Raw genomic sequence first — 14,920 nt, forward strand, 5'->3', positions numbered from 1 at the left:
GTGACAATCAAAAAGAAATGTCTCCAGACATTACCAAATGTCCCTGGGGAGAAGAGGAGCCAGTAATATATTAGAAGTGAAATATACTAGGAAAAAAAATAAAGCAATTAGCAGCATCAGATATGCTGGGATGTATTATAGCAACTTAAAGTAGAGTGGTAAAGAAAGACCTCGATAAAAACATGGCCATTGGCCTGGGTGCCCAGCCCAGTGGCCTGTAATTACATGCCTGTAATCATAGCACTTTGGGAGGGCGAGGTGGGTGGATTACCTGAGGTCAGGAGTTCGAGACCAGCCTGGCCAACATGGTGAAACCCCATCTCTACTAAAAATACAAAAATTAGACAGGCATGATGGCACACACTGTAATCCCAGCTACTCGAGAGGCTGAGGCAGGAGAATTGCTTGAGCCGGGAAGACAGAGGTTGCAGTGGGCCGAGATCGCACCACTGCACTCCAGCCTGGGTGACAGAGTGAGAATGTCTAAAAAAAAAAAAAAAAAGTGACAATTGAAAAAAACTTGAAGGAAGTAAGGTCGCATGCTCCTGGCAGGCAGAAACTCAACCCAGATGCAAAGGCGCTGAGGCAAGAGCCTACCTGACGTGTTCAAAGAAGAGTAAGCAGGTCACTGGGGTTACAAAAGAGTGACCCAGGGGGAAAATAAAACAAAAAAAGGGGGCAGAAAAGCAACGAGAATGGAATGGAAGAGGGGTACTTCTCCAGGAATGAGCAGGAGGGTCCTGTTATCACAAGGAGTAAGGAATGCTGCTTAGGCAAAAACAAGTTAATGCTTACACTTGCCAACCGTGTGGCCTTGGACATGAAGTTTAAACCTCTTTGGGCCTCAGTTTTCTCATCTGTAAGATGCCTTGCACAATCTTGACAAAGATTAGATAAGACAGATTTGTGAAGGCGCCTCATAACTGTAAAGCTATACAAGCATAAACAAGCATTGTTTAAGACATAAGGATGACATGGTTTAAACAAGTTGCAAGTGTGGTACTTTTTGGGAGAGTTAAGTTATGAAGGATTTTTACGGGTGGAATTTATGGATTTAGTCTATATTTATACACACTCCCTATGAGGATCTTCGTTCTCCACCACATGGATTTAATTTATATGATGTCACATTTTACTGCACGTACTATATAAGTTTAGCAAAGTTAACACTCATAGCCAAATAATCTATAGCATTTTAAGATGTTCCGTTCTGACAGATCTGAGTTATAATCCCCAGACTGGCCTCTCTCAAGCTGTGTGACGTTAGACAAGTAACCTAAACTCTCTGAGCCTCATTTCATGGTTTGAAACTGTTAATTGTAATATTTGTCTCAGAAGATTGTTGTAAAGATTAAGTGACATATGTTTAATACGTTTATTTGTACAGTGGTTTGCATGCTGTAAATGTAAAATATTTGACATATTGACATTATATATTATTCTATAATAAATAATGATAAGATTAAGTGACCTTGTTCAAATTATACTAGCTTAGGAAACAGAAAGCACTGGTGTACATGTAGTGCTTAATAAATAGTTGATGTAATTTGCACATTTGTCCCCACCTAAATCTCACGTTGAATTGCAATCCCCTATGCTGGAGGTTTGGCCTGGTAAAATACCACAGGGGTGGATCCATCATGAATGGCTTGGGCCATCTCCTTGGTGGTAAGTGAGCTCTTGCTCTGAGTTCACATGCGATCCAGTCATTTGAAAGTTTATGGCAGCGCCCCCTCCACTCTTTCTCTCTTGCTCCTGCTCTGACCATGTGCTGTGCCTGCTCCCACTTCTCCTTCTGCCATGATTGTAAGCTTCCTGAGGCCTCCCAGAAGCCAAGCAGATGCCAGCTCCATGCTTTCTGTAAAGGCTGAAGAACTGTGAGCCAATTAAACCTCTTTTCTTGATAAATTACCCAGAATCTTTATAGCAATGCAAAAACAGCCTAGTACAATCATCCATTAAAATGAGTTGAATAGTATCTCAGTGGTTGAGATAGTCAACCCATATCAGTTTATACTGCTGGTCCAGACCCTGCCAATCCCAGAGGAGAAAGTATAAAATCCAGGAGTCTAAATGCAGTGCTACCACATCCCACTCTACACTAGTGGGAGAAGTGGCCAAAATAGAAATATCAAGTCTTCCGTGGGCTTCTGCCAGCTCACACACTGGGAATGGTTAGAAATTGCTTTTCAGGAAACAGAAGTGTCTCCTTCCATTCTCCTGTAAGTAAAGGAACTGGCGGCATGGGGGCAGGGAGACGGTGTGGAGAAGGCGGAACCCACCGCCCTGGGATGAAAGGAAGGACTACATGGGGATGAAAGGGAGAGCGAAGAGTAAAGGGGAAACTCAACCAGCAGGTGAGAGTCAAGTCCACCTCCTTCACTCCACCCATCTCCAGACCAAGCTCCCCACTGCCAGGCCATGACCACATGCACCGACCTGCCTGGCCTGGACACGTTTTAGGTCTCACCTGTCACCACCACCGGTGCACCAAATAGCTTCTCAGATCCACCGAGAAGTTAGTAACCCACCGAGTTACTAACTGCAGGACCTCTCTACTGAAATCTTCTTATTTTTTGCAAGAATATTAATCAAGTTTATATAATTTGCATACCTCTTGGCCCAAAAATTTCACTTTTGATAATTTACCCAAAGAAAATATAGACACACATGAGTATTTAAAAATAAAATTGTGAGATGTCTACTTTACTACTGCTTATAATACTCTAGATGTACAACTATACACACTGTGAATGTCCATCAATAAGGATATTCGACAATAAACAATGTTATAACCAAGCTATGGAATAAATGTCACCTGAGTCGTAAAGAATGATGCAGGTTTAGCTGTGTTGCAATGGGAAGTTTCTGTACTACTTTTTCACGTGAGGATTTATGCTGGTATAGATAGCGCTATTCTATGTTTGTAAAATTTTCATAAATAATGCATATTTATTGAATGCCTTCTGTGGGCCTCGCTGTCCTTGGTACTTGAAAAGAGCACTGAGTGAAGTAGGTATTATCCCTGTCTTTGTCGAGTTTATAGTCTAATGGGAACATAAGAAAAAGCACAAATACTGAGAAGTAAACAGAACTGCCGATACAGCAAAGATTTTTAAAAGGGCAAAGGACTCTGGTGGAGATGATGGTGGTGGGAGGACAGCCTTAGATGAAGGTTTAGGGATGATCTCTCCAAAGAGGTGACACTTATGACCTTAAGGATGGATGGAAATTACCTATGGGCAGACAGAGGAGCAGAATGTTTCAAACAGAGAGCCAGAAGTTTGGAAATAGCCTGTGGTATGTTTGAAAAACTCAAAGAAAGCGAGCCAGAAAATGGAGTGAAGGAGCACATGGCACAGAGAGAACAGAGAGCAAGGCAGGGGCAGGCCATGTTAGACACTGGAGATCCTGCATCAGAGTTTGGGTTGACTCCAAGAGCTGTCAGAAGCTACTGGAGCGTGGTAAGGAGTGGGAAGATGGGATCAGTTGAGTAAAGAACGTATTGGGAGGGTGAGGAGCCCAAGCAGAGACAGGGCCGGGGCTGTTACAGTCATAAGGTGGAGAGGTGATAGCTTCCTGTCCTGGGGCCCTGAGAGTGGAGATGGTGAAAGGAAGACAGATTCAGAACGCATCCTACCGTCCTGAGAGAGGTCGGGGAGAAAATCGTTTCCCCATCACACCCCTCGCACCAATCTCAAAAGCAAAGGAGTTATTTCAAAACACCAGTACTTTTTCTTTTTTCTTTTTTTTTTTTTTTTTAAGTTGCTCTCACTCGCCTCTGTGGAAATTGTGGGAAACCACATAACACCATCTCTGGGGATAATGTACACATCGTTAGATAAGGAGACTACAAAGATGGCAAATATCAATACCTTACACAACTCCTTTGCAGAATTGGAAGAAAAGGGCTTTTGTTTGAAATGCAACGTGCACTGCTGTGTTTGTTACCCTTTGGCTCCAAACAATGTCCCTCCGACCAACAGCAAATGCTGAATATGTTAGAAAGAGGGGGAGGGAAGGAAGAGTGACTCTTATAATCTCATGATTGTTCTGTACAGCCGTGGGCAGAAGAAGTATGACTGGAATTACTGGGTAAGAGAGAAAGGGGTGTGAAGCAAAAGTGTGACTTTGAGAGTTCACATTCAGCAAGTGGCAACTGTGAAAACTGTTCTGCTCCTAGGACATAGTTGACGGCAAGGAAAAAGAAGGACAAGAAGTTGGAACTGTGAATTGTTCTGTCCCTGGGGACCCAGAAGGACTGGAGACTGCAAAGGGTGACTCCCAGACAGCAGCTATAGCAGAGAATAATAATTCCATCATGAGTTTCTTTAAAACTCTGGTAAGCAGTTTTCTCTTTTCCCCTCAACTCTATTGCTCAAAAGTTTTGTTAATTCTAAGAATAATGCACATTTGAATGTCCCTGTACTGAATGGATTATCATGGTGCAGTTGGAGCACGGGAGGGAAGATGTGCTTCATAAGGAGGCTGTGTTACATCAGGCTTTTAGCGAGAGAGCCCCTGAAATTGGGAACCATGGTATAAGCAGTGGGTGCCCAAATCTTGTAACATGGGCTGTGTCGCAATGGAATTCTATTGCAATTGAATGTCTTATGGTCCTTGATCATAAAAATAATTGAAAAATATCTCCGTGTGTTATAGACCTCTCAAAGCAGTTTTGCCACTCAAATGGCAAATAAAATACTGTAGAAATCACTCAAAAAAAAAAAAAAAAACTCTGCGTGAATGAATGCATAGTGAAGCAGACCGTCCCAAATGTGTTTGGGCATTTCCAAATATCAAGACTAACCTCAAAAGAAAAGACAATGAATGTCAACAGAATGTGCCACAAACACCAGAGGGTTGCACATGTGTTTGGAGTAATGGTAGACTTTATGGAAAGTCTGTGGTCTTCCAGGAGACAGTTGTGAGTGTGGTCAAACTCTTGGTAAATGTATAAGATCAGATGTATCTTGTTATAAGATATTAATTTTGTTAACTTTTGTATTACCCGGCAGTCCTGAGATTTCTATTGAACTAAAAGTACTTCTCATTTTGTTCTTGACCTGTATGGTGAACTGGACCACCCTAAAGAATTATTTATCTATGAAATGAAAATCACTCTAAAGAGCAATGATTTCTAATATTTGGCTTTCTCAAACTTTTAAGGTTTCACCTAACAAAGCTGAAACAAAAAAGGACCCAGAAGACACGGTAGGTGGTTTGAAGTGTGTATGTATATGTTTGAGTTTGCACATAGAACTGGATTTGAATTTGTGTCTGCTTGCTTGTTTTTTGAATATGTATGTGTGTGTGTGTGTATCATGTTATATCTAAATATATAACTAGCAACTTAATAGTGCTGTTAGATTGTCTTTAAAATATTTTATTTATGTTAATGGTAGTTTAATTAAAATTTTACTGGAAAGTGTGAAAGATGTGCCAACTCTGGCTAAATAATATCACAATACTAATTTCTTATATAGCATAAGAACAGAGTACTAGTAATTATATCATCATCTTAGTCTTTTTAGTTGTGTGTAAAGGGACCCAGGGAATATAGTAAAAAACAGTCCATCTAAAGTAGAAGAAAGCTTTTCAGTAGGACATGGACTCTAAAAAAATAAAGTAGAAGAAAGTTGCTATATTTTTGGGTTTTTTTAATATGTTATTTTTCAATGTAATTTGAAAAATAAATAAATCTTTACTGCAAAGGCAGCAGTTTGGTGAAATAAAATAGTTTCCATGGGACACTTGCCAAACGAATGGCCATGCAGAGGCATTAGGACGCACTACAGAGTCTCGATGCTTCACTGTCATACAAGAAATTCAGCCAAGTCCCCTCAAAATAAATTTGATTTGAAATAACATCTTCCTAGAGATGTTCTCCCTTTACACTTGACAAGGCGCGTTACCTCTAGTGGAATACATGGTTTAAGTTTCATGGGAACCATGAGGGAAGTTTAACTTGGTGACATATAAGTGTCTTGGGTCCTTCTTCTGATATTGGAAAGTGCTTTGAAAAACAGTGGGATCAGATACATGGCCTGGTTTGCCCCCTACATCTGCTACCCGTATGTGAAGGAGTTGGCTGTGAAAAGAGGATCCTAGATTTTGTCTCAAAAGACCTGCATTTCAGCTCCAGTTCTGCTACTTGATAGTGGTACAGTCTTAATCTATCTGAACCCAAGTTTCCATGTCTCTAAAACTGGGACCAAAAAATTCTTTCTCCTGGACCCCAGCATTGAAAGAAGGTATGGCAGTGCCTTGCAAACTATAGAGCTCTGATTAAATGTAGCGATCCCTATTTCCATGAGCCCAGCCAAGACTGGTTGGATGACATGATTACATTTGTATTATATTTATTGATTCCTCGAGAATTTTCTTCTTCCATTGAAAAGAAAATATGTATCTGAAGCATCTACATGCATTTTCCTATAAAATTATTCATTTGCTATGAGGTCATAGGATCAAGGTCAATGAATGGTTGGGGCAAAATGTATTTCTTTTGGTTCTATGTCTTGCATTATTTGAAGCCACATAGCGTAAAAGGATCTAAACAGTGGGGTATGGGGGGAGTGTGTGTGTGGCTTCCCAAGTGACCTGATACACTCATTCTCTTTAGCTGGTCATGCACCAAGACTCCTCCCTGACCCAGAATGTGGTCAAAGCTGAACGTACCTAGCTGATAAAATCTCACCATCCTGCCCAGGAAGCCGTGGGGTCACGTTTGTGGAGCTGGGTCTCAAAAGAGGGTTTTGTGAATGTAGGTTGTCCATGACACCCACAAACAGATGTGTTTTCTACAAACCTGGTTCTCATACCTTGCAATTTTGATATCTTTTCTACTGAAGTTCTTAGATTCATGCTTTTGAAGTCTGTGTCATTTTCAGCCCACTACCTTCCCTATACAAAAGGCCCTGACATTTGTAACTTGAGTCAACAATCTTGAGTGGTTGTAGCCAGGCTATTTTGGTTTCAATCTCCCTCTACTTTGCCTCAGTGGATTGGTTCACAGTACACATTTTCTTTGCCTAGGGGATGTACCCAACTAGAATTGAACTGAAATTTTTGCAGGTGATATTGCTTCCATAAAGTTTCTAAAAGTGAATCAAAGGGGATCGATTTGAGACTAAAAGACGTTCAGTAGCAGTATTTGCTTTGACGCCAGGATGAAAAATAAATATTTTGTCTGCAGGTATTTTTTACTTTACCACGTAGCAATAGCATTTAGACATCTACAACTATCAAGTAGAGACTGCATTATCTTGTCCTGTTATGTGTCTTCAGCAAATGGAGATACAGAGTTTTGTTTTGTTCTGTCTTGCTTTGAGGTGTGTTCATTTGGGTCGTTTAAATAGGTCAGTGTTGAAAATCATTGTGTATCTAAAATTGACTGTGAATATGGAAGTTTAAAAAAGATAAACATTTACACGGTGTTTTGTGGTTAGGAAAGGGGATGATGTACCAACAGTTAATTGTCACAGTGTATTAATGCACTTTAAAACAACAGAAAAGAAAAGGAATTTTGTTCAAAAACAAAGCTCTGAGGTTGTGACTGCTATTGCCCCAAAGGCATCGAAAGCAGAAAGTGTCTGTGATGGACAAGCTGGTCAGAAGACATCTGAGATCCAGGCTAGAGGCGCCAAGAAAAAGCACCTGGATAGCCCCAGGCTAGGACTTGCCTTTAGAAAATTCTTTAGGCATAAGGTCTGTATCTTGTTAAAGTAGGAGGAAAAACAAGAACTCTGGTCTTCACAAGACATGTGCCATCCTAAGTCCACCCAGCTCCTCTCCAGTAAAAACAGCCTTGGGTGGTGAGGATCGTTAAAAGAGAATTAAAGATGATATGAATTAAACTTCAGTGATTTTTAAGTCCCTGTAGTCAAACATTTCAAACAGATGTCTTCCTAGTGTGGACCAGGGTTCTGGAACTATTCTTCTAACCCAGTATTTCCCAAATGTCAATCACTTGTATACCACCTTCACCATTTTTGTTAGATGTACTATTATTTGATATTTTTACATTGAAATTGACCTATTTTCTATTTAAATCTATCTTTAAAAGAAACCTTATGTCATATATAGAAAATCAGAATAATTTTTCGTAAAAGGAAGGTAAGCATTAATATGGCTAATTAAAAAGACATGGCATTCTAGCTACCTCATTTGTGTTAAGCTCTGAATCTGATGCTCTTTCTAGCTTTATTAAAAGGTGATTAATTGGCCAATGTTAGAAAAATGTTAAAGACGTACCATCACCAGACTGAGACTTTCTCCAGAATGTTACTATAAGGATTAAATGAGAGTTGAAAAAAGAGAAGTATTTTCACTATTTGAATACTATTTAATATCATATTTCCGCACAATCTATAATATTCTCTGATCCACCAATGGTATGCTTTCTACATTTTGGGAAATACTCTTCTAATCTCAAGTAACAATGTTATCTTTCTGTGGTCTGTTTCATCTATTTCCAATATTAACTAAGCTTACACTGAACCCAAATAAAAGTCCAGGCAGAAAAAAGCAATGAATGAAGGCAGAGCACGTTTTAACTCCATGCTTGGGAAGCTGGACAACACTGAAGTCAGTTTGGGAAGTATTACGTTTCCAGTGTCTAAGAAGATGCCAGTGTTTGTCTGAAACCATCAGTTTAAAGGATCCCTGAATTGGGTTAGCATGCGTGAAAATTTGTATAAAATATCAGCCATTTTCCACCAAGTCGAATGCATGTATTAGAAAAACATCCCTACCTGGATGTCACACAGTCCCGGGATTGTATATGCAAATAAGCACTCCATAGAAAGTTCTCACAGCTGAATCTGTATTTGCATAAGCAGACTATGTTATGAAGCCATGTTTCAATTTCCATACAGGAGAATTTTGTTCTGTAAAGAGAAAAGAATGGGGAGTGATAAATCTTGCAAGGGGAGAAGGGAGATTAAAATGTGCTCCAACATCACATGGGAAATAACTTAGCAACTGCTGGTGAAACGTGTCATAGATCGCATATGAAAGAATAGTTTGACTCCCACTTGGAGCTTTTGTAAGTAAGGGGCCTTGAAAGTTTAAGAAGTATATGACATTTCCCCAGATTTGCATTTCATGATGACATTCACTTCATGCACTACAAAATTTCACATCTGCAGTATCTCTTGCCACCCATAAAGGGACCACCCAAATTCGATGTTATCATTCCTAGGGCTTCCAAAAACCGTTGGCCTCCCGTCTTGTCACTGAGATAGATAGGGAAAAGACAGGATTCTGGAATAGTGGGAAGATGTAGGGGGAACAGCCTTCTGGGATTCTGTAACAGACATAAGGACCTCAGGGTTTTGCCTTGAGTGGCATTCGGTGTATTTTTTTATGTAAGTGTAAATCCAAGTAAGGGACACCTCCCAAATGTTCTGAATTCTTATTTTCGCAGCAGTTTGTTAGAGCGCATTGCCTTTTACCTCTGCACCTGAGACAGTTTATTTCTTTTTCTCTTTTGATTATTTCTGTTGTCTCTAAAGATAGGAAAATAGAGCCTTTAAATAGCCAGATTCTCTCAGTGACGTTATGATGATTTCAGGCGGTGTGATACTCTCCATTTCCCCATAGGTTTGTCACCTGGAACAGAAAACGGGAAATTCAAGCAAATGAAAGGATAAAACCATTTTGCTATTAAAAAAAAAAAAAAGTTACCAATTCTGGTTAATCCTGGGGGTTTATTTCTCTACATCTCTATGATCCCTCTTATAAAAAGAATTTTCTCAGTTCAAAAAGTGGGGAAGTCTGAAATCAGTAAATGAAATACATTTAGTGTCAGCTTTTGCTGAATTGGAACGATTTTTCTTGGCCTCATGGCACGTGATGTCTCAGAATCAAGCTTTTTCATGCGGCCGCCACTGTTTGGTGACAACTTCAGACACAAAACAGAGTATTGCTTTAGAATGCTTTTGCCAGGCCCCAAAATACTCCCCTCCCTCCTCACGTTTTCCCCATGCCTACCCTTTCTGTAAGGCAGCTGAAGTATTAGTAAGCAGCATGCATGATTCATAAGCTCTACCATTCATTCATTGTTTTTAGTTCTTGGTGTAGTGTTTACTAACATCTCCTTTCTCCCACACCCAATGTGAAAACAAGATGAAAATTTATTAAGAAGGTAAGGTCATTTGACATACAATCTGCAAACTGAATCCACTAGAATTTCATAGGTAGGGCCACCAGGTAAAATATAGAGGACTCAGTTAAATTCAAATTGTTGATAAACAAGGAATAACTTTTTAATTTAAATATAAGTATGTCCCATGCAATATTTGGGACATACTTATGCTAGAAAATTATTCTTGCTGATCTGAAATTAATATTTAATGGAGTATTTTATATTCTTATTCTCATGTGCTAAATCTGGCAACCCTACTCATGAGATTGCCCCCGAAAACACAATGAAAATTTTTGTAGTCTCCTCTGTAATGCAAACAAAGAATATCCAGTTGGTTGATGCTGGCAGAACTCCATCTGGGAGACTTCTTTGTGAAGGTAGGAGAGTGGTGGGCAGGAATGAAAAGACTAATGGTGTTCTGACTGGTACTCTACAACCCAGTGAGGAAGGGGTGGGTGGCTGGAAATATGGCATGGCAGGATCTTGTGTGGTGTCTCTCTCTGGTCCCTGTCATAGACTGTAATTATTAATTGAAGGATTGATTGTCTGTTTCGTGCCAGAAGGTAGGCCTGATGGGAATTAGGGATATAATCATGGCCAAGACTTTCTTGGTCTTGGGATATGATGATGACCAAGACTCTAGCAAAAGAGATACATATTCAGCAAACAACTACGCAAATAAATTAGAATTATATTATAGTAATAATATAAATAACTATAGTACAGTCGTGCCCTTGTAATGTTTTTTCAGGGGTTTCTGGATATCCTCCCAATGCAAAGAGAAAACAAATTGGTCATTTCCCTATGAAACTGATCAGAATAGATGTGTTTCCCAATCTTTATCTCAGTATCATCCCCCACCATGATGCTTTTTTAGACTATTTTTTACCCTAATCACCCTTCTCTCCACGAAATTTTTAATGTAACGAATATTCTTTATACCTGTTAATGCACTATAATTCTTTAGGGGAGCCACAGACCATGTTAATATCTAATTTGGCATAACCCTTCTCCCAAGAAAAAAGGCAATTATTATTTTTTGTTGTATATTGCCCTTGTTGAGACTGGTGGTATAGATTTCCTTCCCTGATGGGTGGAATAGCCCAGGGAGCAGGAAACCTTGATTCACTGGAAACAGTGTAATATGGAGTCACTATTAATGCTTGGGTTTGGGGATTAGACTCCCTGGATTCAACTGTCAGCTCTGCCCCCTCGTTACTATAACCATGGGCAAGTTACTTAGCCACCAAGCAACTAAATTTCCCTGTCTGTGAAACTGACATAAAAATTAGTGTCTTCCTATAAGTTGTAGCATTTGATAGTACCATTAGAAAATTATAGTTAACAGTAATTTATTGGATATTTCAAAAGAGCTAAAAGAGAAGAATTGTAAGTTTCTAACACAAAGAAAGGATAAAAAGTTTGAGGTGATGGAAATTCCAGTTACCCTGGTTTAATCATTGCACTTTGTATACAGGTACCAAAATATCACATGTCACCCCCGAAAATATGTACAACTATGATTCATCAATTTTAAAATAGAAAAAGTAACAGTTCCTTCCTCATAGGACTTTTGTCAGGACATTCAGGTGCTTAAAACAGTGTCTGTCACTGTTACCTTTTATTCTTGTCATCAAATAAAAGTTTAAAGTTGGAAATTATGTCTTCAAGATGCAATGATGGTCCAGGGAGACTAGGCAGAGAGAGAAAGGGTGGTGGCTGAGTGGTGAAAACGGCCAAGTATGCAATGCATTAAGTAAACTGGAGCTGTCGCAGGGAACAGGGAAATTCTGGTACTCCAGGACCTGGAGGCCTTGTTTTTTGTAACATCTATGTGACTCTGGATAAGTGGGCTAAATGCACATCAAAGGGAACCCTTGAGCCAGAAAAATAACACAGCATTTAGAAAAAGTACAAAGCCAAGCCACAGAAGTTACACCAAAATAGCATGGGGCCATGAAGCCTCCCTTCTAATGACTTTGGCAGGATTGATGATTGGCTTAAAGCAACCAGAGCCCTTTCTTAGAGATGGGGATGAGGTCAGCCCCAACCCCCGGATTCTTGGTCTAAAATGGACCACTGGGCATATGGAGATTCTCCCAGGAAAACAGAAGGAGAGGTTGTTGTTAGAGAAGTAGCCACGCTTGGCCACTCTTTGCTCCGATACTTGCTGAAGGACCGTAGGGCAGTTGTTCCCTGTGCATGGAAAACTCTCTTCTTCCCTTCTCTGGTTAATTTTCAGTCACCTTTCAGATCAAAGCACAACCATCCTGTTCTCAGTAAAGCCTTCCCTGATTTTCATGAGTGGATCAAACTCTTTGAGTTAGCTTTTTATGGGATTGAGAAGAATAACCTCAAAGCCCCTCCCCACTCAGTAGCACTTATTACAGTTGAAATTTTACATTTGTTTGTGGAATTCTTTACTGTCATCCTCTCCCTGAAGACGTGTAACCCCAGCACTTAGAATATATCATGGCTCATCCCAGCACTTTGGGAGGCCGAGACGGGTGGATCACGAGGTCAGGAGATTGAGACCATGCTGGCTAACACGGTGAAACCCCGTCTCTGCTAAAAAATACAAAAAACTAGCCGGGCGAGGTGGCGGCGCCTGTAGTCCCAGCTACCCGGGAGGCTGAGGCAGGAGAATGGGGTAAACCCGGGAGGCGGAGCTTGCAGTGGGCTGAGATCCGGCCACAGCACTGCAGCCTGGGGGAAAAAGCGAAACCCTGTCTCAAAAAAAAAAAAAAAAGAATATATCATGGCTCAGAGAAGACACTCAAAGTGGCTTTTAAATGAATTAATGAATAATACTTTCTCTTATTTTCTAAAATAGAAAACAAGCTACTTAGCATGTGTGTGTTAGGAGGAGGGGTACTTACCCTTTAACCGGTCCCCTTTAATTTAATTACTGTGTAGAGCTAAAATAGCACCAGGTGCTCAAGACCATTTGGGACATTTGTAATGCAGAATTTTATGAGCTCAGCCATTTTGACTTCACTGTCTATAAAAGGCAAAGGTTATTTTAAATTCCAACATTTTGCCATTTTGTATACTTTTAAATGGAACTGGAGCTATTCCAGTATCAACTATCACAAAGTTCATTTCCAGACGTTAGTTCTTTATCTTAACTTGAACTTAGAATCTGCTCAATGGATGACTCCTTCTTAGTATTAAAAAATTCAGCAAAGAAGATGTGTCTTGCGTCAAGTAGTAAAGGTCATGTTATTTGCAAACATCCTTTGGAGAAGCAATGCGCTGCCTTAGAAGAGCTCTAGACAGGAGCCAGAAGTTCAGACTTGAGGCCAGGTTGTGCCCTTGTTCAGCGTTGGGCAGATCATTGGCCTCAGTTTCCCCATCCATGAAAATTCATGCATTGGACCAGATGGGCTTTAAGACTCTTTCCAGGATCAAAAAAATACTCTCAAACTTTCTGAATTTGTCCATATTCTATTTTTCTTTTTTTTTTTGAGATGGTGTCTTATTCTGTTGCCTAGGCTGGGGTACAGTGGCACGATCATGGCTACTGCAGCCTCCTGGGCTCAAGCAATCCTCCTGCCTCGGCCTCCAAGTAGCTGGGACCACAGGTGCAAGCCACCATGCCCAGCTCATTTTTTATTATTTGTAGAGATAGGGTTTCACCATGTTGCCCAGGCTGGTCTTGAACTCCTGACCTCAAGAAATCCTCCCACATCGGCCTCCCAAAGTGCTGGGATTACAAGTGTTGGGCCACCACACCTGGCCCATACCCCATTTTTATTGCAATATATTTTTTCTTTTAGTCAGAAAATTTAGTCAAGGATATTACATCTCTGGGAATTTAAAGGGATTGAGTCACAAGTATTCGGAGCAAAAAAAATCATAAAATGAAGATGTTTAGGATTAAGAGGTTAGGTCAGGTGAACCTGATGTTAAAATTATGAGTACCAGTATTCACTCATGTCAAGATACATTCTGACTGTAATTCCCCCAACTCTTGCTTTATCTTGTGACTCAGTGGGTGGCAGAGTGTAGAAATTAACACCCCCTTGCTGAAGAAATCAGGTGTCCTGGAATTGGACTTCAGGGCAGCTGCTCAGAGAGACAGAAAGAGAGAAGGGAGACAAGGACAGAGGGAGAGAGAGAAAGACAGAGGGATGGAGGGGGAGGAAGGGAAGAAGGGAAGGAAGAGAGAGGAAGAGAGGAAATAAAGACCGAATGGATAACATTTGAAGAAGTTTTAATTGTGGAGTGTAGGGGCTGCACCTAAAAGTGAAGAAATAGGGTTTGTGGACACTCTTCCAATTCAAAACCCTTTCACCAAGTTCCAGTCTAGTTGTCTTTTACTAACTTTATAGCCTAACTCAGTCGTCCCCAAAGTGGAATGTGGAGAAAAATTTCAGAAGTTCTATATTTATCTTAACTCTTCTTTAATTTCTAATTTTGATTAGTAAAATGATAAATGTTTATAATATATACATAAATAAGTATACATGTATTGAAGGTGGAAATTCAAAATGTTTTTACTGATGGGAACTTGATTGAAACCATTTGGAGACCAGTGGCCTAAATCAGAACTCCATATTCTAACAGCAAAGGGCCTCTTACCGCCACCTTGATTCCTAATGAGTTACTTACATAAACATAATTAATAATGCTTCTATGTTTATTTTTTGAAAGAAAAGATCTTAACTTTTTCCAAGATTTTAACACAAGTCCACATTCACAGTAAAAAAATTTTAAATACAGAAAAATATAAAGGAGAAAGTTAACATTATGTATAACCTCAACCCA

At 39.9% G+C, this 14,920-nt stretch overlaps 1 protein-coding gene across 3 annotated transcripts in view; it reads left to right on the forward strand.

Moving 5' to 3' along the window:
• BCAS1 (breast carcinoma amplified sequence 1) overlaps positions 1–14,920 on the forward strand; it is a 124,504-nt gene that overhangs the window by 66,987 nt on the left and 42,597 nt on the right. For 2 of the 3 annotated variants that reach the window (XM_011936720.1, XM_011936721.1), the window contains exons 5-6: positions 4,184–4,342; positions 5,170–5,214. In XM_011936720.1, the coding sequence (XP_011792110.1) occupies positions 4,184–4,342; positions 5,170–5,214 (204 nt within the window). Of the gene's footprint in view, positions 1–4,183; positions 4,343–5,169; positions 5,215–7,575; positions 7,711–14,920 lie in introns of all 3 variants that reach the window. The other variant, XM_011936719.1, reaches the window with a different exon arrangement.

This window comes from Colobus angolensis, unplaced genomic scaffold, assembly GCF_000951035.1.
Source record: "Colobus angolensis palliatus isolate OR3802 unplaced genomic scaffold, Cang.pa_1.0 Scaffold156, whole genome shotgun sequence".
NCBI classification, from domain to species: Eukaryota; Metazoa; Chordata; class Mammalia; order Primates; family Cercopithecidae; genus Colobus; species Colobus angolensis.